This window comes from Camelus ferus, chromosome 4 (assembly GCF_009834535.1).
Source record: "Camelus ferus isolate YT-003-E chromosome 4, BCGSAC_Cfer_1.0, whole genome shotgun sequence".
Taxonomy (NCBI): domain Eukaryota; kingdom Metazoa; phylum Chordata; class Mammalia; order Artiodactyla; family Camelidae; genus Camelus; species Camelus ferus.
The window spans coordinates 34,618,995-34,645,379 of NC_045699.1; the positions used below are offsets into that span (position 1 = coordinate 34,618,995).

At 37.5% G+C, this 26,385-nt stretch overlaps 1 protein-coding gene and 1 non-coding gene across 11 annotated transcripts in view; one reads left to right on the top strand and one right to left on the bottom strand.

Annotated features, from left to right (window-relative positions):
- C4H9orf135 (chromosome 4 C9orf135 homolog) overlaps positions 1-26,385 on the top strand; it is a 240,842-nt gene that overhangs the window by 15,269 nt on the left and 199,188 nt on the right. For 5 of the 10 annotated variants that reach the window (XR_004319249.1, XR_004319252.1, XR_004319251.1 and 2 more), the window contains exon 1: positions 20,880-21,201. The exons of 2 other annotated variants lie outside the window; for them this stretch is intronic. Coding sequence is in view for 4 of the 8 variants with exons in the window: in XM_032477815.1 (XP_032333706.1) it covers positions 21,050-21,201 (152 nt within the window). In the remaining 4 variants the exon portion in view is untranslated. Of the gene's footprint in view, positions 1-20,876; positions 21,202-26,385 lie in introns of those variants that run through there. 3 more of the 10 variants (XM_006172769.3, XM_032477814.1, XM_014551797.2) reach the window with 2 other exon arrangements.
- On the bottom strand, positions 8,854-8,926 carry TRNAS-AGA. Its single transcript has one exon. It is a non-coding gene; the product is annotated as a tRNA-Ser (tRNA).

Consider the following 26,385-nt stretch of genomic DNA (forward strand, 5'->3'; position numbering starts at 1 on the left):
TCAGATTAACAGAGCTGATAGTCTAACTGGAATATACTGTGTGGGTTCCACTATCAGTGGCATCAGTCCCTAAGTTAATGATATTGTAATAGAAAATCCATAAGAAAACAAGTTGAAGGGTAACTGGAGTTGAAGCTCTGTGTAATCCAACTTGTTCTACCTTAAGGGAAATTCTGGGGACAAGTGTGAGAGAGATCTGGAACACATTATAGTATGAAATTACAAGGGAGTGGTATTGAGTTGTCAGCAAAACTTTAAAAACTTCTTGGGAGCTGTAGTGCTATTGATTCTCCTGCGAATGAAGATATGGCTAATGCAAATAATGTTTTGTGGAGTCATATTACCTCACCTGTTCTACTGAGCAGTCAGCAGTGCTTGGATAAACCTCATGGACTTGGCAACTACAGACAGTTCCAAAGTGGTGGCTCTTGTAAACTACCTTGAGATTTTAGTACTGATGTCAGCTTGCAGATTGGATTCCTTTCCGTTCTTTTTCTTTTCTTCCTTTTCTTTTTTTTTTTTTTACTGCCACCAAGAAGGGTTGAGCCCTCCCACAGGAGTTTAAAGAGATAGAATAGCAGAATAATGAGAAAATGTTAGTGCAAACTAGTAGTCAAATAAATGCAATTTTATATAACTCTTCATCAAACAAATTGTCAAATTTTTTTTAATGTTAATACTCAGTATTATTGGATACTATTGGTTGTTTACCAAGATCCACCACCTCAACTTTTTTTCCTTACTGGCAGAATCCTTGTGTTTAGGATAAAATCCAGATAGGTTTAAGGATTAGCCATAAACTCTTGGTAGTCCCCATCTCCTTAATAATGACTGGTTTAGGAGAGGATATGTCACTCATGTCCAGCCACTGAGACCTGAGGGAAGTCTGCTCTTGGGCTTCTGGGAAAGATTTCCTCATCCTAGGAAGGAAACACCAGGAGGTATGATCCGTTTTTATCTCTGGTTATGGTCTTGCTGGGATGTTCAGCCCAGAGCTGTTTCAGCTATCTTATAATCCTGGGGGGAGTCAGCCTGAGGACAAAGTAGAGAGAAGAAAAATGACATTATTGAGCCATTTAATCTGCAGTCCTAAGAACTGCTCTACCATTGGTCCTTTGGTAAGTGAGATATTTTTCCTATTAACCATTTTCCATTGGGGCTTTCTGTTTCTTTTAGCTGAATGAAATTTAGTATACTTAATGAACATAAGATTTTTGGTTTACTGTTAAAAGAGAGTTAATTGGTTTAATATCACAAGGAAATTTGATGAAATGTATAAAAAGATTTTGACCTATCAAAGCCACTTTAGTAAGACATTTTAATAACTGCATGTTAGCATGAAGTTTATATGTGGTAATGTTGCTTATAATTGTGAAAAATGGTAAAAACTAAATTTCCAAAAGTAAGGGACAATGATTAAATGGATTTTAGACTATTCAAACAGTGCCATATTCCTTTTCACCAATCAAATTAAAAATTATTTAAAAATCAAGTAACTCCTCAGTTATGGCTATCATAACTTTATGTATATATAAGAAAATCTGTTACCACAAAGAAAATATGATTTTAGTTGATCATGAATATACCTTCCAATTTTTATTCATCAAACATTTTTTGAGTGTCAACAGTGTGCCATTCTAGTAGGTGCTGGTGATACAGTAGTTTTATGAAAAGTAAGTCACTGAACTCATAGAGATTACATTCTAGAGAATAAGACAATAACCAAGGTGACGAAGAAATAAAGAAGGTTTTCCCTTTTTAACAAAGGGGAAAAATAGGGTTATATAGTGGAGAGTTAGTGCATTGGTGATTGAGGACAACCTTAGTAGGATAGTCTGGGAGGCTCTCTCTGAGGTGGAACATGATGGATGAGATCTGCCCATGCAGAAAGTGAGAAGAATGATCAAGGAGGTGGAACAGCAAAGACAAAAGTTCTAATGTGAGAAAGAACTCAGCATGCTATAGAAGCAGAAATGATGCCAGTGTAGTTAGTGCAGGGTGACGGAGGAGGAGAGTAGTACTAAATCGCATCTGAGAGGTGAATTGTATCCCCTTTGTGTGTAAGGGCTTGTAAGCCACATAAGAAGTTGTGACTTCATTCCAAGAGCTGTAGGAAGCCACTGAATTATTTTAAGCTGGGAGATGACTATCACTCCCTGGCTCTGTGTGGGGAATGGATTGTAGAAGCAGGGAGAACAATTAAGAATCTATGGTCACTTGGAATGATGACCTACAGATCCATCCATGTAGCTGCAAATGGCATCATTTTATTATTTTTTATGGCTGAGTAAAGTTCTATTATATAAATATACCACAGCTTCTTTATCCAGTCCTCTGTCAATGGACATTTAGTTGTTTCCCTGTCTTTCTTCTGTATAGCATAGGAAACTATATTCAGTATCTTGTAATAACCTATAATGAAAAAGAATATGAAAATGAATTTATGTATTTATATGTATGACTGAAACATTATGCTGTACACCAGAAATTGACACATTATAACTGACTATGTATTTCAATAGTAAAAAAAAGAATCTATGGTCAGATGAGAGATGGCAATAATAAACAATAATTTGGAGAAAAGTGGACCAGACAGATATATTTTGGAGGAAGAATGAGTAGGTTTTTCTAATTGTCTGTATGCTAGTGGTAATGGTGCTAGAGAAACAGCTAAACAAGTATAATTCTCAGAATAAGCTGTTACATATAGAAGTCTGGAGTTCAGGGATAATGTTTAGACTGAACATTGTATCCAGAAGATGGTGCCAAAATATTGATTTACTTTTCCTACTGAGTCACCTATCATGTTATTTAGAGTCTTTTTTTAGATAAACATCCAAGGATCAGTTTTCATTTTCCTCATTGTCCCACCCTCCAAGCCTTTTTCTCTTACTCTGCTTTCCCTCAAGGCTCTTGATCTATTCTGGAGAGGCTGAATCACATTCTTCAGATTCTGTATACCACAGATCCTTGGGATGGACTGTGGTGAAATGTACACAAGACAAATAAACCTTTTTTTTAGGAAAACTCTGGTGATTAACAGGTGGCAAGAAATAGAAAGGAAAGAAGGGCCAAAAAGGGGAAATGACCTCCTTCAGTATAATACTCAGGCAAAGAGGGAATGGGGAGATGAACACACTCATTGCTGAAGGGAGTATAAGTTCTTACAACCTTTCTGGAGAGCTACTTGGTACATAAATCAAAAGTCAGATAGATGTGCTTAGCTTTTGATCCATAAATTCAATTTGTGCATTTTTATGTGAAAATCATGTATGCAGAAAAATATTCAGTTACATGATGTTATTATAAGGCAGCATTCCTTATAATAATGAAAAATAGGAAACAATAAATACTTAACAGTAGGAGACATTGTATGGACTACCCAACCTTTCAGATGTTTTCCCATCATTAACATTTACACTGTAGAATGTTTAATGATATGGGAAAATGTTTACATTATTGAGTAAGAAAGTTACAAAAGGATATGTATATTGTAATTACATAACAACAGGCAAAACTGGAAAATTTTATACCAGAATATTAATAGTGGTGTTGGTATTAATTGTGACCTTCCTTCCTTCCTTCCTTCCCTCATTCTTTTCTTCTTTCCTTCCTTCCTTTATTTCTTTCTTTCTTATTTTCTAAAATGCATATACATAAGATAGAAGAGCACTGAGGTTAAAAAAAGAAAATTGATGCTACTTGATTGATGTATTACAGATTGACAGAATTGAGAGCTCTGTTACAGATGATGACATGAATATTCGCAACTATTATTAATACCAAAGAGGGAATTGGCAATGTAAAGAGAGAAGTAGACATTCATATTTAGCAAATAATTGTTTTACCTAGTGTTCTCTTTGAAAATAATTGTTGACATATTTAGGTCTCAAATGATTGAAAATGAACATCTTGACTGCGTCAAGGTCCCACTTAGTGTCAAGTGTGACGGTGGTTCTTGTGCAGTGGGAATGAAGGAGAACAACATACAGATAGGGATCTCTTGGGAGCTCACTGGAGCCTCTATGGATGTTGCATGTCCCCTTAGTGCAAGAGAACCCAGAAATAAATGGTGTTTTAAAAGTTCCCTTCAAGGCAAAGTTTGCTTCAGAGTTTCCCTTCCCCTAATCCTTCAGCTTGCAGGAGCTAGAAGTATGCATTTGAAGTTTGATGTAAACCACACAGCATATTTTGGAGGCTCATGAGATACACAACATTACTCTGTGCGTTCTTGCCTCCTCACCTTACACTGCTCTCTCTGTATTTATTGTCCTTTCTTCCCCAGATGGTGCTTGGCCCCATCAAGAAATGCCAGCATTAGCAATTATCTATTAATAAATTCAAACCTTGGACAGAAGACAAAAATCTTCATATTCATCTTCAAAATATATAAGCCCTATCTACCTAATCTGAGAAGTAGAATGTGCATGATCATTGTATTGACAATGTCAGTTGTAAGCTCAGACTTATGGGAAGATCAGATACATGCTCCTTGGGTAGATCAAACAAGGTTTAATTATCTGAAGTATATAAAAGGAAATCATCACAGTCATGATACACATTAGAAGTCAGCAACATATTTCAGGACGGGGAAGTTTCAGCTTCTGAAATCCTCACCACTGAGTACATAGTTACAGATAATAAAATCTGAGTAAGAGTCATATCTGTCCTTCTGGACACTTAATAGTTTTTCTTTTTATGTCTATACTTAAATACGCAAGACTGGATCAGTTCTCTAAGTTGACTAGCCTGGATACGTGCTGGGGACCACTTCTTTGGAGCCAAAAGCATCTCCTTAGGCTCAGATTTATACTGGGAAAATAAATTAAGACCAACCAAATGAGAGTAAGCAAAGGCTATTTATTCAGAGTTTGCTCTGGTAAGGGAATTAGCCACTGTCACTTGTGTTTTAGCAGAGACTCAAAAGATAGGCAGAGGAGAGGAAAAAAGAGAAGGCTTTTCAGGTATGCCCTCATTGGAAGCTTGTTGGCATGGGGAAGCTGTAGGCAGGCTGGAGACAAATATTAGTAAAGCTGTCAATTATTAATCACATTCTGGCCATTTGAGGTCAATTGTTAGAGGGGTTACTGTTTGGCTTCTTGGACTATCGCTTCCTGCAAGTCTGACTTACAGCAGGCTGGCTTCCTGGGCTGGTTGATTTCCTGGACAGGTTTTTGCAGATTGTGGGTCGGAGGTCTATTTTTATTTATGGTCTAGTCATTGTTAATTTTATATTAAATCCCTCAATATAAAACATGATATGATTATATGAGGCAGTACAATACAGTACAATAAACCTAAGCATGAATAGTCCCTATTCATCATTCTTGGTACATGCAAACTACTGCATCCTGATCCTAATATATTCTTAGCAATGCAGAGGCAGGCTAGGGGTCACTTTCCCAGAAGCCTCTAGGAGTCGTGCTAACAAACTCTTAGGTCAGCTATAGAGCTTATCTTGAAATTAGAAAAGTAATATGGGCAAACAATGGAAGGCAAACAGAAGTGATGACTGGTTTGTCTCCAAAAACACCTTCATGGCCATCATGTTTCATCCACAAACCTTAATGCAATTACTGTGTAAACCTTTGAAATAGCTCTCCACTGCCTTCTTTTAGATTTAAGTGATTTAGGACTGTGTCATCCAGATAAAGCTATTCATGGAGCTGTAGTGGTAAGTTGGGCAACTTCCTGAAGGACTTGATGATGATATAGCCTGACAGTTAAATTGCCCTTGGACAGGATGCCGTAGGCAGGTGCTCAGAGACTCTGGGAATTGTAGAGGCACTGCTACATCCCTGGTTTAGATTAGAAGGAAGCAAAAGACACTGAAAAGTAAATGAACCAATCATTTTCCCTTGGGTTTTGTTTGAACAGAAAGAGAGATTGATTGTCAACTACTGAACTAATTTTTATACATACCTTTAAAAATGTAGCACTTCAGTGGTTTTCAACAATGAGTAGTAACAATAATGAAACTTTGGCAGTGCTTTCTTATCATTTATTTAGAAACATTTCTGCTTGTATTACCAGAGGCCATATTACTTAAACTTCCCTCTCCTCCAACGGCTGTCTGAGATGTATGAATCCCATATCTCAAATAACTTCAAATGAGATTGAAGAACAAATTAATTACAACTCAGTCTAATCAAATAAACATTTGATGATGGTATACCTTGTTCTCAGCACTATCAATAGGTGATATTTTGTTCCTGATCTTGAAACATAGGAAAGTGCAAGTTAAAGATTATGCTGGGAAAGCTTCATAGGACCACTAGTAAAATTAGAACTAGAATTTATACTTCTGAAGTCAATGGGAAATATAAGAGCAAATAAATCATAGTCCATAGAGTAGGTAGAAATAAAAGGAAAGCAAGAAAATATTGAAAAGAAAGAAAAAATGATGAAACTAGACAAAAAATAAGGCGAAGAAAATTGTTTAAATTTCCTTTTGAAAAGAAAATTAATTGTATCTGTCTATAAATGAACCCCATCCTTGAGGATACTAGATGACTAAGAATAAAAAGTAAGCAGGAAAACACAAATAATCAGAGTAGATGTTCTAATATTAATATCAAACAAGTATAATTCAAAGTCAAAATAATTAAAATGGAACAGAGGATGCAATTTTACATTAATGAAAAGAGCAATCAAAATGTCCTCTTTTAGCAAAGATTGTAAGAACTGGGCTCATTGGGGAGTATAAACCAGCAGATTTTTTTCAGCTCTCCTCTTCTACTTATCAGTCATATGGGGGCCATCTGATACCATTCACTTTGCCTTCTTCCCAATCCACTTGCAGCTCATTAGGGATACTTTATATCAAGATATGGCTCATCATCTTAGGCATTTTTAATAGTACTTTTGAAACATCACTTATTTTAGTTTTCTATTCCTGCATAACAAATTACCATAAATTTAATGGCTTAAGACAACACTCATATAATAGCTCACAGTTCCATAGGTCAGAAGTCTGGGCAGACTTCACTAGTTCTTTAATTAGGGTTTCACAAGGCCAAGTGTCAGCTAGACTGGGCTCTTATCTGGAGTCTCTGGGGAGTAAATCACTTCAAAGCTTATTTTGGTTGTTGGCAGAACACATTTCCTTACCATTTAGGACTGGAATCTCAATTTTACTACTAGCTGTCATTGTGGACCATTCTTATATCTCTTAGAGGCCACTCTCCCATCGTTCATGTGGCCCTTCCATCTTCCAAAGTAGCAACAGTGCCTTGAATCTTTCTGTTTTAGATTTCTCTGACTTTCCTTTCTGCCAATTGACAGAGAAAACTGTTTTCAAAGGGCTCGTGTGATTAGATTAAGTTCACCTGGATAATCTCCCTTTTGATAAACTCAAAGTCAGCTGATTAGTACATATATGTATATAAAAGCATTTTATAAAACTCAGTACAATTTAACACAGGTTTTGTCACCAAATTTTAAATGTAAAGGAATGTTCTCAATCAGATAGAGGCTGCCGCAGTTAACATGGTCTTCAATGGTGAGAAACTGAGTGCCTTCCTCCTAAGATTGGAAAGAGGGCCATTTTGTGCACTGTCACCACTGCTATTATACATACTGGTGAAAGTCCTAGCCAGTGGAATAAAGCAATTAAATATGTACAGATTGGATATGAAGAAATTAAATTATCCCTATCATCAGATGTCATGGTTGTCTACATATAAAAACCCAGAGAGCCATGAGAGAGAGAGAGAGAGAACAGAACTAATAAGGAAGTTTAAGAATGCCACAGTGTAAAAGGTCAATGCACAAAAGTCAATTGCATCTCTATACATTAGCAATGAGCAATTAGAAACCACATTTAAAAACACAATACCATTTATAATAGGTGCAAAATAAAATGACTAAGTATAAATATAACTAAATATAACTGAATATGTAGGATCTATGTGTGAAAACTGCAAAATGCCTATTAAAGAACTAAAACAAGGGGGCGGGGGGTGGGAAGGGACAGACTGGGATTTCAAAATGTAGAATAGATAAACAAGATTATACTGTATAGCACAGGAAAATATATACAAGATCTATGGTAGCTCACAGAGAAAAAAATGTGACAATGAATATATGTATGTTCATGTATAACTGAAAAATTGTGGTCTTCTCTAGAATTTGACACAACATTGTGAAATGATTATAACTCAATAAAAAATGTTAAAAAAAAAAAAAAAGAACAAAAACAAAACAAACAAAAAACACCAAATAAATGGAGAGATATACTTTGTTCATTGATTGGGAAACTCAACAAAGATAAGATGTCAATTCTCCCCAATTTGATCTACAGGTTTAATACAATTTCTGCAAAAATTCCAGCAAGATTATTTTCAACATATTGACAAGTTTAATCTAAAATTGATAAGGTATGTCAAAAGAACTAGCTGATTAGTACTCTTAATTGCATATGCAAAATCCCATCTGCCATATAATATAACGTAATCACAGATACAGTATTGCATTCATCATATTCATACTCCCTCAGATTAGGGCAGGAAATATTGGTTAGGGGAAGGGGTGGAACATGGATTTTAGGATTCTGCCTACCACATTGTTCTTAGGCTCTTCTGCACTTACTGCCACGTGAATCCTACAGGCCTTTGTAAATATTTTGTAGTCTCTTAATTTTAACAGAGTTAAAATTTTTATTTTCCAAATATTTGTGGTTTTCAGATTTCCATGCTGACAGGGGGCAACCACTGATTAATGCATCCATGTTCACATTGAAAATTTCTCTGATCATATTTTAAGCATTTTTCTTTAGGTTTTGTTTTTGGGTTTTTTTGGGGTTTTTTTTGGTGGGAAGAGATAATCAGGTTTTATTTATTTATTTATTCTTAGAGGAGGTCCTGGGGATTGAACCCAGAACCTCATGCATTCTAAGCATGTGCTCTACCACTTGAGCTATACCCTCCCCCACCTCTGATCATTTTTTGAGAGTGATTTATCCCTTAATCAGATTGTTTTATGATTCCAAGATTTGTTTCTTTAGAATTTCCATTCAGAATTATCTCATATGCTGCTTCTAATTATTTGAATACCTGAGTTGAGGCGTAGGGGACCTAAATCTGTTCTTTGTTGTTTTGCTTATCCTAGATTATTTCTTTCTGTGTTTGCCAGTAGTTTTGTGTGTGTGTGTGTGTGTGTGTGTGTGTGTGAGCTCACATTTGCTGAATTTAATCTGGAGGAATCTTGAAAGTCTAAATTGGGGATGGTTTGCTTTAGAAAGGATTTGTATTTTCATAGGCCCCTTCAATTGTTTCTTCAAAAGCCCCAGGCTTAATGCAGGAGGCTTGATATAAGCTCACCAACCTTGCCAGAGGTCCAAAAGTTTAGTTTCCAGATGGTTTGATCCAAGTATTAGCCTTGGGACATGCATATATTTTGAATTTGTTTGTTTCTCCCTGATCTGGTTTCAGTTCATCTGTTTTCTGTTTATTCCTCCTTCCTTCCCTCCTTCTTTCTTCTTTTCTCCTATCCTCTCTTCCTTCCTCTCCTGCTTAGGTTGTGCTAATAAATCACAGAATCAAATGTATGGGACACATAGTTCCACTGTACTCAGCATTAGTTAAAATAAAATACTGTGCTCTTTTCTGAGAGGCATGTTTTTAAGGGAATTATGATCAAAGTGATGCACATCCAGAGGTTCAGCCATAATAAAGATGAAGAACAGGTAAGTCTGTTTACTTTGTTTACCTGGGAAAAGAGAAGCCATATTAGAACTTCTTCAAATGTCTGAAAGCATCTTGTGTGGGAGAGAAATAAGACCTGTCTTTTATCTTCAAGAAGCAGAACCAACAGGTACATCTAGCAAGAAGGTTCAAGTTAGCTCAACATAAAATGGGATTTATTATATTTGTACAGAATTGAACTGGGCCACCATTGTGAAGTGTGAGCCCTGATCTCTGAGCTCATGTGGAGGTAGGATAAGTACTCTCAGTAGTATTTTAGAGACCAGGAGTACATTTCTACTTTGGCTAAGATGCTATACAAAATAACCTTTACTCTCCCTTCCTGTGAGCTCAGATTCTAGGCTTGTTTATTCCATGACTCTTATACATTTAGATAGAAAATAAGAAATTATAGCCATCAGGGAAAAATATTTATCTCATATTTTGACTATAATGGAAGGAAATTTTCTGTCACAGTATAGAAGAAAACTTTCAATTTGGTGACTCAGAATAGTCATTAATATATTTTACTTCCAAAATAGTCCTCATAATGTGCCAAGAAAAAGAAGGCAGTTAATTTTTACACAAAGTATTCTCCTCCTGTGTACTCAGACTGGGAGAAAATATAATGCGTTTTTCAATAATAATAAGGTTGACTCAGAAATAGAAATTTAGTTCATCTTAAACTAAATAGAGTAGACACTGGTAAATGAGAAGAGATGATACAGCATGAGGTATATAATTACATTTAAAATATATTTCAGGGTAGTTTCTTTTAGTATTAAAATTGTAATTCTTGATAGAACTGGATACAGTCTTTCTGAATATTTATATAGAAGATATAGCAATCTTGGGGTTTTTTTCCTTAGAATTTTATATAAAAATAAAACCTCACTTGCTCTAAAATCATCACTTTGGGGAAAACAACACACTTAGTCTTCTACTGTGGAATAAAAGCTTATGTTGAATAGCTTTTAGAATTCCAGATACACTTTTCCATCTCTGGATTTTGGAGTGATAAGAGAACTCTTAGGAAGAAAGACTCAAGTCCTCTAGTCCAATCAGGGACAATGGACAAAACAGAGGGGTTGGGATTGCTCAGAGAAAGGAAAATCAATCCAGACACAGGGAGGATGAGAGCAAAAGAAACCAAAATATGAGCCAGATGTTCTTCAGGACAGAAATGAAATTTGATCCCAATTGACAAGGCAAAGGGACAAGAGACCCTTAACTACATTTTATGAAAGCTTTGAGGAACTGAATTGTGTGATTTCATAGGAAATTAACAAGGGAGGAATTTTGTAAACATACTGCTAACCCAACGTATACCTACCTAATGCCTTAGGTAGAAAGTTATAACATATCCGAAAAAAGTTTTGAAGGCTAAACTGAAGAAATAGTCCTGTAGTCCTGGAGACCAGACTCCAGCAATCCTTGGAGTCTAAAGATAAGAATATAAGATTGGCTTTGCCTCTTACTGGATTTGTGATTCAATTTACTCATCTTAGAAAAAGAAATGACAATATGTACCCATATACTTTTTGTAAGGGCCAAGTAAGAAAGTATATGTAAAAGTATTTTTTAAAAAGTGTTATATGGATGGGATGTTTTATTGTTCCTATCTATAGTGGGGTATCTGTTGTTTTTGCCTACCAGGTATGCTTTCCCCTTATTCTGGGAAAAATTTTTTCCCCTTTAGTCCAATCCCATACTTTTGGTCTAGATAGCTCAGAAAGGGTAGACCTCGCCTTGGAAGGAAACCTATGACACAGATCAAGCTGGGGAGAGTACTACATCAACCCTAGCCCTGGCCCTAGTGATTTTTTCAGAATGATCACAGAAGTCAGTTCAGGTCAGTCAATGCCCAGGACTTTTGTTGGAGCTAGAGGAAAGAAGAACACTTTACATCGTGAGAGAATGGGGGAACAATGTAAGTAAGTGGCCATTTGGGGAGAGCTTGCCTGAGAATAAGCTAAACCTAGAAGGAAAGCAGAACTAAGAAATAGTGAAACGGTATCCCAAAGACATCAGCTCCTGGGATCGGAAGCGCTTGAAGCCAGATGTGCCCCTGGTTAAATTCTGGTTAAATGTGTCCAGAATTTCTTCTTTCTGTACTAACCAGTTTGATTTGGCTTTCTGTCATTTGTTGATGAATAGTCTACTAACTGAGTGACTATAATTAGGGAAACTTTAACTAGAAATCATTAGTGTTACTTGGAAAATCTCTGGACCTAATTTATACTAAAGCAATTATTTGAGTACTTCAAATTTAATCCTAAAAGCAGGGAAGTTTTCATTTCCCTCTGCACTTTTTTTGTTATTGTTGTCAGACTCTGTCTTCCAGAGTTGGCAAAGTAAAAAGGTCTTAAGGATCTAGAAAATTTTCCTTTTGGTCAAATGCTCCTAAGTTTCTTTCCAAATAGTTTGACTATTATAATTTCAGCCTGTCTTTTGTTAATACTAATCTTTCATAATGTTTTGGTTGATGATGTTAAGTTTTCTTCATAATATTTTTAGTTATTATTTATTTACTTTTTCATTCATCAAACATATATTCAATCTCCACTAAATCAGGTCTAAATCTTTATTACATTTTTTCTTGGTTTAAAAAAAAAAGTAGATTCAGGAACAAATGCACAGTAGACTTTTAAAAAATTAACAAATAACAAAGAATTTAGTTTATGCTTAATACATTATTTATATGTTTAAAAAAACCAAGGGTTCTTAAAATTTTGTGTGTGTGTGTGTGTGTGTGTGTGTGTGTGTGTGTGAAATGGAACTTTTGAGCATCTGGTGAAGTCTATAGACCCCTTTTCTGAATAATGATTTTTAGATGCATAAAAAGTATGCAAGATTACAAAGGGAACTAATCATAGCTTATCCAAATACTCAAACCCCCCACAAATTTGGGATATAGTATTAAATGTGATTTTTTAAATTAATGCCTTAATTAACAAGATACAGCATGGATCTAATAACAATCAGAATTTCAAAGTAGTATGAGTGCAAATGCTATTTTGGGATATTTTCAACAGCAATAATGTAAGAACAAGGTATCTATGATCTGTTTGTGACATATGTGCTAATGCCATTGTGGTCTGTTGCCTCCATTCATAATAGAAGGAAATGTATGTTTCAACTAGAGGTTACTGAAAATAAAGCTGTAAATATTTTTGTTTGAGTTACAAATTCTCATTAAGGATACCTGTTCTAAATATTTTCACATAAATGATACATGTTAAGTAAAATACTCAAAGTAAATTTGGAATAAAATTTATAGTAAAATTATATTTAGTTAAGGGAAATTTAAAAATTAATTTCAATCAAAATTTTAAAAATAATTTTAATTAATTAGAAAATAAGCCACAATTTTAACTATAATTTGTTACTGTTCTATTACACTAGGAGACAATATTGAGTAAAGATTGGGTTGGGAGTCCAACTGACTGCATTCAAATCTTGTCTTCACTATTTAGCTGCATGATTTTGGAAAGTCACTTAAATTAACTAAACCCCTATTTTTTTTCACCTTTAAAATAAGTCTAAAATAGTTTCAATTTCGTAAGACTGCTGTGATGAATAGATGGGATAATATAATATATGTTGGTGTGCCCAGTATGGTGCCTGACAACTAGAAAATACTCAGTGAATTTTGGCTTTGCTTTTTCTCCACTGCCATGCAGGTTCCAGGCATTATGCTACACACTGGGAATGCCAAAATGGTGGTGTCTTCAAGTCACTCTAGCAGGGAAGATAAACATATAAAAAATCAACTTTTATACAGTATAATATGTACCATCATAAAAATGGGTTCAAGATAACTGCGGGAGCAGAAAGGAAGGAGTGATCAGTTCTAGCTGGAGAATGTGGGGTGTGATGTGAGGAGGGGGAGACACTTTCACAGAGAAGTTGATACATGTGCTGAGTGTTGAAACCAGGTGCCAGACCAGCATGGTAGGTTTTGCTATGGGTCCACCATCACCCACCCTCTGCATGTATATATATGTATAGGTAGATCTATATCACCTACCTATCTATTTACCTATATGCACACAAACATATATATATATGAAGGTCAGATTGATGGAAGGGAAGGAGAGCAGTAGTGAAGATTTCTTTAGAGAGAGTTGGCATAACCCTGTAGTTTCCTCTTCTTTTCTCCCTTTTCCATTCAAGCCAAGTGTGGTATTGTGATTTATAATAAGAAATACATATTTGGTCTCTGTCCTCAGTTCCTAGCTCACAGAGCTTTTAAATCCTTCAAATTCCCAAAGTGAGGAGAGCAACAAAGGTAGCTCCTGTTATGTAAATAAGGTGACTTCTGGACCGCACCTAAGGATAAGGGTAGGTTGCTAGCAGAACCAACAAAGTGGTTTGAGGGTAGGACATTTCAGCCCCACCCCCGATCTCTAGGAAGAAAAGAGGGCTTGGAGGTTGAATCAGTTGCCAGTGGCCAGGGATTTAGTCAATCATGCCAATATAATGAAGCCTCCATAAAAAACAAAAAGAATAGGGTGCAGAGAGCTTCTAAGTTAGAGAACATGTGAAGATTTGGGGAGAGTTGTGCACCTGGTGAGAGCAGGGAAGCTTTGTCACCCTTTCCCCATACCTTGGTCTCTGAATCTTTTCCATCTGGCTGTTCCTGTGCTATATCCTTTTATAATAAACTGATCATCTAGTAAGTAAAATGTTTTCTGAGTTCTGTGAGCTATTCTAGCAATTTGTTTAAACTTGTGGAAGGAGTCATGGGAACCTCTGATTTATATAGCCAGCAGGTCAGCAGTACAGGTAGCAACCTGGATGTGTGACTGATGGGTAGGGAGCAGTCTTGTGGGACTGAACCCTTAACCTGTGGAATCTGATGCTATCTCTGAGTAGATAATGTCCGAATTGAGTTGAATTATAGGACTCCCAGCTGGTGGCCTGAGAATTGCTTGTTGGTGTGAACCACCTTCGCACCCCTGCTCCCTACCTCCCATGGTGGAACTGGTGAGGAGTTTTAGAATTCTCTCAGAGAGCTTGACATGTATTGCAGGAATTTGGAGCACCTGGTGAGTGGTGTCCATTTCTAGCCTAGACATGTCTAAAGGTTAAAGGCACCCTGGAGCTCTGTATGATGGCAGACCCTGGAAAGAAGCAGCTTCTGCTTCCAAGATTTGGAGGGCACCAAAAGTGCTGTTTTCCATGAACAAGAATGGACATTGGAAAGAGTAGCTGGGTATGAGCTGATTTCAAGAGATTGCCCAAGATGTATGCCTGTGAGGGTAGGGTGATCTAAACAATCAGGAGGATGCATAGCCTGCTCTTTAACAACAATGAAGTTCTCTCAGGGGCCCTTGAGGAACCCACAAAAGTTCCCCATGAGCAATATTTAGGCATCATCACCCAGAGGGCCTTGACAGAAAATTACAAGGTCAGCAGTCAAATGAGACTATCCTCCCTGCTTACCTCTCCTTCATTCCTCAATCCTAGCAGGGCAAGAAGCTACATGGTGAACCCAGGAAGAAGAGAGGAGTTGTTAAGGTGGGGGAGTAATATAGCAGCTGACCCTTCCTCTAATTCCTCTAGAGCTTCATGGTGGACTCACCTTTATAGCTCCAAGAGTACCACCTCAGAAATACTCCTTTTCTGACCAACACTATTTGTTGAACAGTACCTCCAGCTTCTTATGAAAAGAAACTTTTCAACTCTCTTTCCCAACTTGAACCATGCTCCAAATTGTAAGAAATATACTAATTAGTCATAAAATGGATGACAAGAAAGTAAATAACCCTTGGTCTTGAAGATCCTCACTCTTAGGTCTTTATTTCCTTTATTAACATTATCTTTTACTGTTGTATTTGTTCTCAGCCCTCTTTTGGCTTTTTAGAAAGTGATCCTTCTCCTGAAACAGCCTAAGCATCCCTAATTTAAAGCAACCTAACCATGATGCTATAGAAAGAGATTTAATTAACAGAGGAAACAGAAGCATAGGTCTGACATATGCCAACTGAACACTGACAACTCAAAATCATGCAGTGCTGAGAATGTCCCTCAAGGTTCAGAAAGTTTTCCAGCTTCTGCCCTGAGCTCCCCTACCTCTACTCCAGACTGATGACTCAGCATTCTCAGTTGTGTGCTTGGCTTACTCAACAACCAGAAACTTTCTGCACACACCTGACCCTCTTGGAGAAGCCTTTCAGTCAGTTTCTTACCAGCCTGCTCACCATGCAGACTTGTGGGGGACATGGGAAAATGTCTACCACCACCAAGAGCAGAAAAGAGCCCAAATCCAGTTGCTTTCCTTTGAGCTTCTTCCCTGGGAGAAAATGTTCCTTTATTTAGATTAAAGATCACAAGATACAAAGAAAGCCACAAAGATACTGAACATCATTTCCAGCACCACTCTGTTAACTGGTAGCTAAATTGTCTCATTCTTGTTGCTAATAAACAGTGAAGGTGCCAAAACACCAAAGCAGCACAGAAGAGAAAAGGAAGAAACCAAGGGTTTAGATCATTTGTGAAAATGGATACTCAGTCTTTGAATAATTTAGGATATCCAACTTGTAGGATATTAAAGAAATCACTAATCTACATGTATTTTAGAGCATGTCATTACTAACCCAGGACATTAAAATTTTAATATAATAGTTATGAACAGTTCTCTGAAAACATTTCAGTTATTGGCTGGATTAGATATAAAAATCAGGGAAATGCTGAATTATGGAATACTATACATTGAATATTTAATAAATTAATCCCCCATGCTGAGAGTAGGAGTTCTAGAAATAATGCCTATTGCATGACAGGACTTAATCAATACTAGTTAATAATAATGGTTTCAGAGCAGGTCGATGTCTAATAGGTTTACAATCCAAATTAGAAGCATAGAGGAATCATACTCAAGGTTAAATTCTTCTAAAAAAGACTGTTGGTAGTTATGAACAGTTAAACAAAAAGAAAGAAGTTTGTAGTTCTTGTTGGAATTGACTCCTTTGAGAGATCCTGTGTCATTAAACATGAGCTTATTCATATACATTTTGGCCCTAATTACTAGGTCTTATTATTTTTCTTTCATATTTTTCTTATAACTAAATTTTACCAGATTGTCTTGGGTGCTCAGTAGTAGATTCTGACTCTAAAATCCATACCACTTCTCAGAGGAGGAAGAGGAGGAGGAAACAGGGAGAGGGAAGGCAGAGAGAGAAAGAAGGAGAGGGAAGAAGAAAAGAAGAGAAGGAAAAGAGATGGAAGAGGAAGGGATAAGGGGAGGAAAAGTGGGGAAAAGGAAAAGAAGGGAGAAGGAGAGGACAGGAGATGAGGGGACAGAGGGATCAGGGAGGACCAGACACCTCTCATTCATTTTGACAGAGCTGATGGACTCCAACTTTTTTGTACAAAATGTTTGAAAGTGAACCCCTAGGTATATATATTTTGGGTGATAGAAGGTCCCTATTTCTGGAGAACTAAAAAATTACTATGCAATCCTTGATTAGGACATAAATACTTAGTTTTAAACTTCTAAATGCTATATAATTTAAGTACAAGTTTTTAATAGATTTAAACTAGATTCAACATGAAGATAGGACAAGTGAATTTTTTTACATAATTGAATTTTTTTCTCTCAGCTTAATTGCATGACATTTGGTAGAAGAAATTTTAATGCTGGGGGAGGACACGCTGATGGTGACTTTGGAAGGTCCTGAGCAGGGGCTTCTCCAGGAATTGGGCAGACTATTGAAACAGGAAGGAAAGAACATGGTAAAGAGGTTAACCTCTGTGGCCATTTATATCCGGCAGAGAAGTCCTGTTTCAGCCACCTGAGCTGAATTTTCTCACCCTAAGTATATTATGGTGAAAAGAGATTTAATATAAATAGAAAGTGTTGCATTAAGCCTTACATTTCATTGATTTGATGAAATTTGAGGAAAACAGGAATAACTCAAATATGTTGAGGATCAGTGATTTCATATTTATAAAGAACAAAGCTTTTTAATGGTCTTGAAGAGAAAAGATTCCATATGAATACAAAACCATTGTTATCACTGGTAACGTATCCAAGTATCTTGCCAACATTTTTTGATTCAGACTATTAAATTTCATATTAACATATGATAAAAAGATATTCATTAAATAGACCTTTAGAAAGACAAAGCTTGAAAAACAGTGAAGTATACTTAGGAAACTCCACACAAACAAGAAGCACATTTTAGAGTACTTTTCCCCAATGATAAGGATAAAGTTAGGATATAATAATGTTAGCCGATGGAGGGACCCCTAAATTAGGAAGGCCACCAAAGTGTGGGTTCTTGCCACTGACTGTGAAAGAATTCTCACAGCAGAGGCAGAGGGACAAGTGAACAGCCACTTTATTTCTCAGAAGTGGCAAAGGAAGAAAAGCAGGCAGAAGGGAAGAAAAGCACTTGAGTGAGGAAGAGGTGCTCAAGCAGGGAGCTGTTAGTCAAGATAGGTGGTTGGGACAACTCTGGACAGGGTTAGGCCATGTGGACTTTTATGAGAGGCTTCCACTATCATGTCCTCCTTCCGGGTGCAATGGAGCCAATCAGTCCTAGTTTGAGTTTTTCAGTTCTTGTATGGACTTTTCTGGTTGTTGTCATGGCAGTCATCAACTGTCATGGCACTGGTAGGCGTGTCATTTACCATGCTAATACATTACAGTGAGTGTATAATAAGGCTCAAGGTCCACTGGAAGTCAAATCCTCCACTATCTTGGACTGTGTTCTAACCACTTCTTGTTTCTTCTCTACAGCTGCCTCCTGAGACTTAGATAAGAGTAATTGGTTTCTATTTGAGGGAGGGGCAGGGATATGATCCTAGGGGCAACAGCCTTGGTAACAAACAGGAAAGTTGCTTTTAATCAGAATGCCTGCAATCTAGTGGATCAAGCACCCCTACCCAAAAAACCATCTCCAAAGATTCTGTTCAACCATGAAAGTTTTAAAGGTCAATGAAGGAATAATCTCAGTTAATTGTTGAGCTAACTGGTCAGAGTCGTTGCCATCCCCCAGTGTCTGCAGGTTTGTCCTAAACAACTGCTTGAGCCTGCTCTTCCGTGACTCAGGGAGGTGTGGGAGACTTCAGCTTTTCTATAAACCAGAGGCAGGTGTGGTGGGGTGGAGTGGACACATGGTCCTGCTCTCTTTCAGTGATAGCATTAATAGTTGAAATTTAATTGAGGGCTGAGCATGTATTAGGCACTATTCCTCCTATTTTCAATGTATTTATCATTGTATGTAATTCTCACAAAACTCCTCTGTGATAAATACTGTTGTATTACTGATAAGGAAGGACTCAGCAAACCAAAAGTTCCACAGAATGTACTGGTGTATACAAAAAGAATAAAATATGTCTGGCCTTGAGGGTATAGAGAATTAATCTACATCCCAACTTGAGGATGTTGAAAAGTATTTAGTAGACCCAGAAGACAATAAAGTGTATAAAGCTGATATAAAGGGGAAAGAGTGTAAGAAAGAAGCATATTCATAGACTCCAAAAGGCTGTCAGCTTGGTTTAAGGAACTCTAAAATACTATGTTTTGTTTGTTTTCTTCATATACAGCTACTTGGTGTGCTGAAGAGCTTTTAAATCTCTGCAGTAGCAGTGCACAGTGGAAAGGGCATGGCTCTGGGCAGCTTCCATCTCTTGAGTCAAATTGGCTACAGAGACCTGACATCTTGGTTGCACTTATGTTGCCACCACTTAAAGCATACATAAAATGAATACACTTTAAGCATAAGTAAAATAAACCAAATGATAGTATGATGGTAATATTTTGGGAGTGACAGCAATGTGTGGGCTTTGATTGGACAGAATTGAGCTAAAGAACTTTTAATTTCTATTTTTCTTTTCACTCCTTCAGAAAGAAAAGGGCTCAAATAGTGGTCAGTGCTCTACTAGCACTGATCTGGTGACAGTGGACTATTTATTTGGTTCTAATAAATGGTTTAACTGTGGCTGTCAGTAAAATAGGGGCCTAAGCATACCACGGGTGCCCACACTGGGCACCACAGGCCACAGAAAAGCCCTTAGTAGTTGTGTGTAATCAAATTTTTGAAAACCGACCCAGAAGAGCACTTCACTGTTTACAGGAGTGCTGTAATAAATCTTTTGTTAACTAAAGAATCTATTTGTAATGTGAAATATCTCTTAATTAGTGTTTTTAAGTTTGATTTTTTTTGTGTACATATGGTCTCCTTAAAGTAAGAAACTTCTGGAATTTATGGAGTCCCAGGTAAACCTAAGGTAATCAAATGAAATATTCATTCGTTAGTTCACTCAACAATCTGAAATGATGGCATGTACTAAGCACTGTGCCAGGTCGGAGGAATGGCCATGATTAAGTCTGTGAATATCCTTAAGGTGCTCGACTAAGGTTGGGGAGGAGAATTCTCATGTGCTAAATATTCTTTTCTTGGAAATTCAAAAGCGGAATAAGCACAAGACAGTTATCCAATGATTTTTTTTTTTTTGGTAGCAATACCATAGATAATCTTTTTGAAATCTCCTTCTTGCGTATAACTCACAAGACAATAATGTGATGAATTCGTGTTGTCACAACATAGCGAATGTTAAAACAAGAACTTGGCAAATCTTGGGGAGCTGAATGCCCCAGAGCCCTAAACTACCTTGAGGTCGTGTCTTTCAGCCATTACAGACTGAAGGGACCACAGATTTTTGGGTCCATCTCACTTCCTCCACAGTCCCATCCCCTCCTTTTTTCAGAGGAAGAAACTCGTGCTTATAAATTATAAAGGTTGAGCAGCTGAAACTGGAACCAGCCAAGCCTTTTTCATCCTCAAACTTGTTGGCTGATTTGCTAAATGATTCCGCTCCTCCTCTTTCTTAGAAAAGCTGTACAGAAATGACATATTTTAGGGTTTGAGGGGTGTTCTGTTGCTCCTTTTAGTCAAATTTACATAATTTGTAATTAGAAGGTGCAGTGGCAACAGATGATGAATGGTGAAAAGAAATTTCTCTAAGGACATCCAGAACAGACCTGGTCCGGGCTCAAGTCCACTTCGTCCTTAACCGACCCTGCCCTCCCCCCTTAACTCCGCCCACTCTAAGGAGTCGGCTGGTGGGAGGGCGAAACTACAGATCCCAGGATGTAATTGTCCATCTCAACCTCTGCGTATCCCGATCACTCACCTCATTGCATTCTGGGAAGTGTAGTTTCTTTCTAATCAATAACTGAGTGTACAGTCTAGGAAACCAGGGCTATTAGATGTGAGGGAGCCGGCCATCTATTGGCCCGTCCTTTCCATTGACCCCGCCCCAGGTTGCTTAGGAGATGAGAGACGCCGAATCTTGATCATTGTCGGCGCAGAGAACAGGATAGGAAAATTTTCTGTACCAGGAGGGCCGCCATGGAGAGCTCTGACAGCTCCTGCCAGGACTGGTGCAGCGGTAGGCAATGCTGGTTTGAACTCGGACCCACGGACTTGATGGAGCGCAAGGGCTCCCTAACCCTCCGTTCCCACCACAAGAAATACTCGAAGCCAGTGTTGGTGTATTCCTGGTGAGCGAGCTCTCTTGCAGTTCCTACGTTCTGGGAGAGGGAGAGGAAGGGAAGGGATGGGGGAGGAGAGAAAAGGAAAGTAATAGAGAGGACAAGGGTGGAGAGGATAGGATAAACAAATAAGGAGAAAAGAAGAAAAGAAGAGAAAGAAAGAAAAAGATCATACAATAGAACTGGGAGAGGAAAGAAGAGAGAGAAAAGAAAGGTAAACGGATCTTCAAAGGAAAGATGGAGAGAGTAGGAGTGAGAGTTGAGGTCAGGAGGAGGAGATAGGAGAGCCCTCCAAGAGCAGCTCCCCAGCACACACGGAGACCTGCTGCAGCCAGCCCCCTGTCTGTCAGAGGTTATAGATCATCCACACAGAGGGTGGAGTGCAGGGTGTCTGCAGAGGTCTGGAAATCACATTTCTGAGACAAATGCTTACTCATAAAAGGCAGGGTCTATAGGAGACCAAGGACACAGGAGGAGGAGATAACTCTGTTCAGAGGATGGCCTCCAAGACTGCCATTTCTTGGGGGCAATGAGGCACAATGAATGATTTGAAAGAGGTCCCTAAAATATTCCCTAGGCTATTAGGACTATGCTGGCCACTCATTGCAAACTGGTACACCCCCCCCCCCCCACTGGGTAAGTCAACAGATGTTTATTTGGCATGCACTGTGTTTACATTTTTGTTTTAAATTAATTGCCCACATTTAAACCAGGAGATTTCACCTGGAAACCTAGGATTGTGTCTTCTCTTGAAAAGCTGAAAGACTTGACAACAGAGGGTTTTATTCTTTCTGACAACTATGAATGTGCTGGAGCTGAACACTGGCTACTCCTTAAGATGAGTCTACTCCTTATTTCTCTAGTAATTTCACGTTCTTGTTTGGTCCCAGGAGGCATTTGGTTTACTTCCTCTGCGATAGGCCTTAGGTTTGGAATTCACTTAGAGATTCTTCTGTTTAGTAAATATTACAGTGACCAATAGCAGAACCATGACACATAACTGGGAGAACAGTGAGCCTTTTTAAGGCATTTAGAATTCTGTATTATGGGTCAATTTTCCTGGCTGTACTGTTGACAGTAATTGTTTTTTAAATTATTTGGAATATTCTGGGGAAGAGGACAGAAAGAGAGAAGTGAAATCTCAAATCTTGTCTTCTTTACAATTTTATCTTTGAAAGAAGATGAATGATTTTGACTCTAGCCCTAAGGCTAAGCCCACCTTGACCCTATTCATTGATGTAATGAATATGTAACATATGTGAACACTGCTGTTTCTTGCAAACCTTCTGCAGCCTACTCATTTTCCTACAAGCTCACTCCCTTTTACTTCTCATCCCTAAAACCAACTCTCTGCCTGTCCTGAACTCACTGTAAGACGTCATATTAATTTGGAGTCCAAATCTACATTGGGAAACAAAATCCTCCTTTAGTGTCAGACAGGGCTTATCTCACAGCCCTCAAGCAACACTTAACTCTTCCATGATTCTGTTACTTCATAAGGATTTAGGTCATAATATAAAGCACTACCAGAAATTATTGTTAAAGAGAAAGACCTTTTCAAATAAACAGTGCTTCTGCTCCCTTCTGTACTACCATAGCTTTGAGAAGTTGCCTTGTGGATTATCAGACACCAATAGCAAAACCACAGGAGAATATAAATGAGAAGGTGAGGAACTTGGTAGGGGAGAAGGGTTGTGTAACATTGAAAGATGTTCTGGCCACTGCTGGAAATGTAGAGAGTTTTCATGTTGTTAGTTTTAGAAAGAAGGTTCAGAAACAGAAAGAAATAAATTCAACCCAACAAACATTTATGTGTCATGCACTTTGCTATGCATTGAACACATGGAGATGGTAAAAGTAGATTCAATGAGATAATTTGTGTAAAGCATTTAATACCATGCTTGGCACATAGTAAGCAGTCAATAATACATGGTAACTAATATTTATTGAGGATAACATAATGGTTAAAAGCTTGGGCTTTAGATTCAATATCAGCTCTGCAGCCTGTGATGATATGGCAAGTGACATGAGTGATCTAGGCCTGTTTCTGCAACTGTAAAATGGTGATGATGGTATTATTCTAAGATTAAACAAGGTATTGTATGTGAAGCACCTTTTAATATGTGGCCTGGCACATGGTAATCACAGTAAAGGTAATTATATACATGTATTAGGACATGGTCATTAACCTTAATGAATTTTATAGTCCAGTAAAGGAGAATGTCAGTAAATTCAGTATAATCTGATTTGTGCAAGATAGAGATGATTGTAAGAGGCAAAGGTAACAGGAGGAGGAGGTTGGTGTGTGTTTGGTTTTCTGAGGAAGGTTTAAAAGGAAAAATAGAAGTTAAATAGGACCACAAAAGAGAATTAGTAAGTGCAATAGAATAGTAGGAAGGAGCATCATAGGGAAATAGAAATAGTTCTCTATAGTGGTAAATACAGGTGATTTCATTATTTGTAGATTCTGTATTTGCAAAATCATTAGTGGCAAAAATTTATTTGTAACCCCACATCAATACTTGGGGAGCTTTCATGGTCTTCTGTGGACATGGGCAGAGAGGCAAAAAATTGGAATCGCCTCACACACACATTCTCAGCTGATATCAGACACTCTGCCTTCTTGTTTCAGCTCTCTTACTGTAAACAAGTGTTCTTTTCATGGTTTATTTAGTGCCATGTTTTTTGTAGTTTTGTATTTTTTGTTGGTGATACTATTTTCAGATGGTCCCCAAGCATAGGGCTGAAGTGTTATGCAGTGTTCCTAAGTGCAAGAAAGCTGTGATGTGCCTGATGGAGAAAATATTTGTGTTACATAAGCTTCATTCAGCCATGAGCTACAGTGCTATTGGCTGTGAATTTAATGTTAATGAGTCAACAGTGTATATTAAAAAAGATGTCTGTAAACAGAAACATACGTAAAACTGGGTCATGTATTGATTGGTTGATGATAATATGACCAGAGGCTCACAGGAACCTAATCTTCTATTTCGCCTAGGAGCAGTGATTCAGTATTTGCTAATTGTTTGAGACTTTATAGAATACAACAACCTTGAATAATGAGAATCTTTTGTAAAATTTGAGAAACACTTGAATTTTATGAGCTGACTGTGCCACTGGCATCCTTGTTTTCCTTCCATAACCAACTAGTCACCAAGGTCTGTCCTAAAAAACTACATGAAGTTCAAGCTGTATAAACTCCCAAATGAATAATGTCATTGACCATTTTGTTTTTATGCATTCTGGTCATAATTGTTTACTTTCTATTGACTTATTACCTATCGAAACTTTCATTGAATTTAACCTTTTATTAGTGATTATTTAATTGATGAAGACCTACTTTCTATAATATGCCATTTGGTGGCCTCTCAGCTGAGTATTTGATCAACTAAGGGACTGTGCTCATAGGTTTGCAAAATAGAATCTAACTGGGAGAAATTCTGACTTAATTCTGGATGATTCCTGTCTTTCTTTCTGTGGACTATAATACAAGTCTGTTTGACTTCACTAAATATATTAAAAACAGTTGTGTATAATAGACATGATAAAGTAATATATCCAGAATGGTAGTTAAATGTATCTCTAGTCCATTATTGGTTAAGAGGTTGCCTGGGAGCCCCGTCTTCCTTGCAGCTGAAGTGGTGGATAGAGAGCCTGTATCACCTGCATCACACTTGATGCCTCTGAGTAAGAAAGGCTTTTTCTAGGAACTCTCTTTCTCTATTGATTCCTGTAACATTTATGGAGCTATATCATCAAATGTTTCCAGAAATTATGAGTTGAGAGGAAATTTTCTCTTGGAATATCCCAGTCACTGGAATAATGGAATACTAAGAAACAAAACAACTAGATTTGCCCTTAATAAACTCTCTGCTATGAGGCGAGTTCTTATTTATTTATTTATTTACTTACTTACTTACTTACTTACTTATTTATACTCATCTTTTCTTCCTTGGTCAAATTGACATCTGGTAATAAGTGATGAGCCAAAAAATTCTTTCAAGTCTCCATGGAGACAGCTCATGCTCTGGTCTCCATGGTGACACTTAAGAGTTTTAAGGGCTCAGGTTAATTTTATGTATTTGTAGTTTCAGTTACTTTTCTCTCCTGCCTAAGCCCTAACTTAAAGACCCTGGACATTTTACTCTCCTTCCCCAACCCCCATTATAGGAAGGGAACAGAAAGAAAAGGGAAAAAAGGAAGAAAAATTAAAATGTGATAATTTGGGGTAGGAAACTCGGGAGTTTTAAAGATTTTTACAGAAAATCATTTGGGCAGGGGAAAGAAGTTGGAGAGCTTTCTGTGATGTCCTTCAGAGTCCTGCCCTATTGTGCTGTTTGAACAGGGAGTTAATAAATATTCAAGGTGCTCCACTTTCAAAGGAGAACCCAGTATCAAAGCACCAGGATATCATTAATATACATATTAGAAAGTAGAGATTGATTTTCTAATTTGTTGCATGTTCTTCACGTATTTAATCAGAAACTTTCTTGGGGACTAACCTGGAAGTATTTAGAGCCCTTTATGTCACTAAGGATGAAGCTAGAGTTACATAGAATCTCTCTAGCCAGCAGTCCCATCTTCTCACATCTCTAGCACACACTGAAAAACCAAGATAAAAAGGAAAAGAAAATAAGGCCCTTTAGTAACAACATGTTGCAGTTACCCTTTGTTGAAATCCATAAATTCTTCCCCTTCCAGCAAGTTTCCATCCTTCTACTTGAACAACGTAGGCCCTCAGTTGAAAGCATTTAACTCTTATTTTATGCATTTTAAATGTTTGGTTCTGTGAGAGGAGGGAGGAGAGACTTTAAAGAGGCTTTTTTGGTCGGTGATGAGAAGTGAGACAAGCAAGCCTCAGGACAAGTGGTAAGAACACAGTGGTGCTCAATTAATGTTTATTAGAGAAATGAACAAATGAGCAGATAGAAAGAACACACATACAAACACCTGAGGCACTGCAGGCTGGGGCCCCTGTATTTTATACTTTAAGAAGGCCTGAGATAAATGACTACAGGATAGCACAAATCCATAATAAAGCCAGAGCTGATTTTCACAGCCATGATCCTGATGCAATAGGACAACATTGAAGCATGTTTGGTCACCTCCGTACAAGTAAGCTTAGAAAGGTGTAAAGCATTAGGCTTCTGATTAGAATGGTAAAGAACTGAAAAATGGGAGCTAAACTTGTAT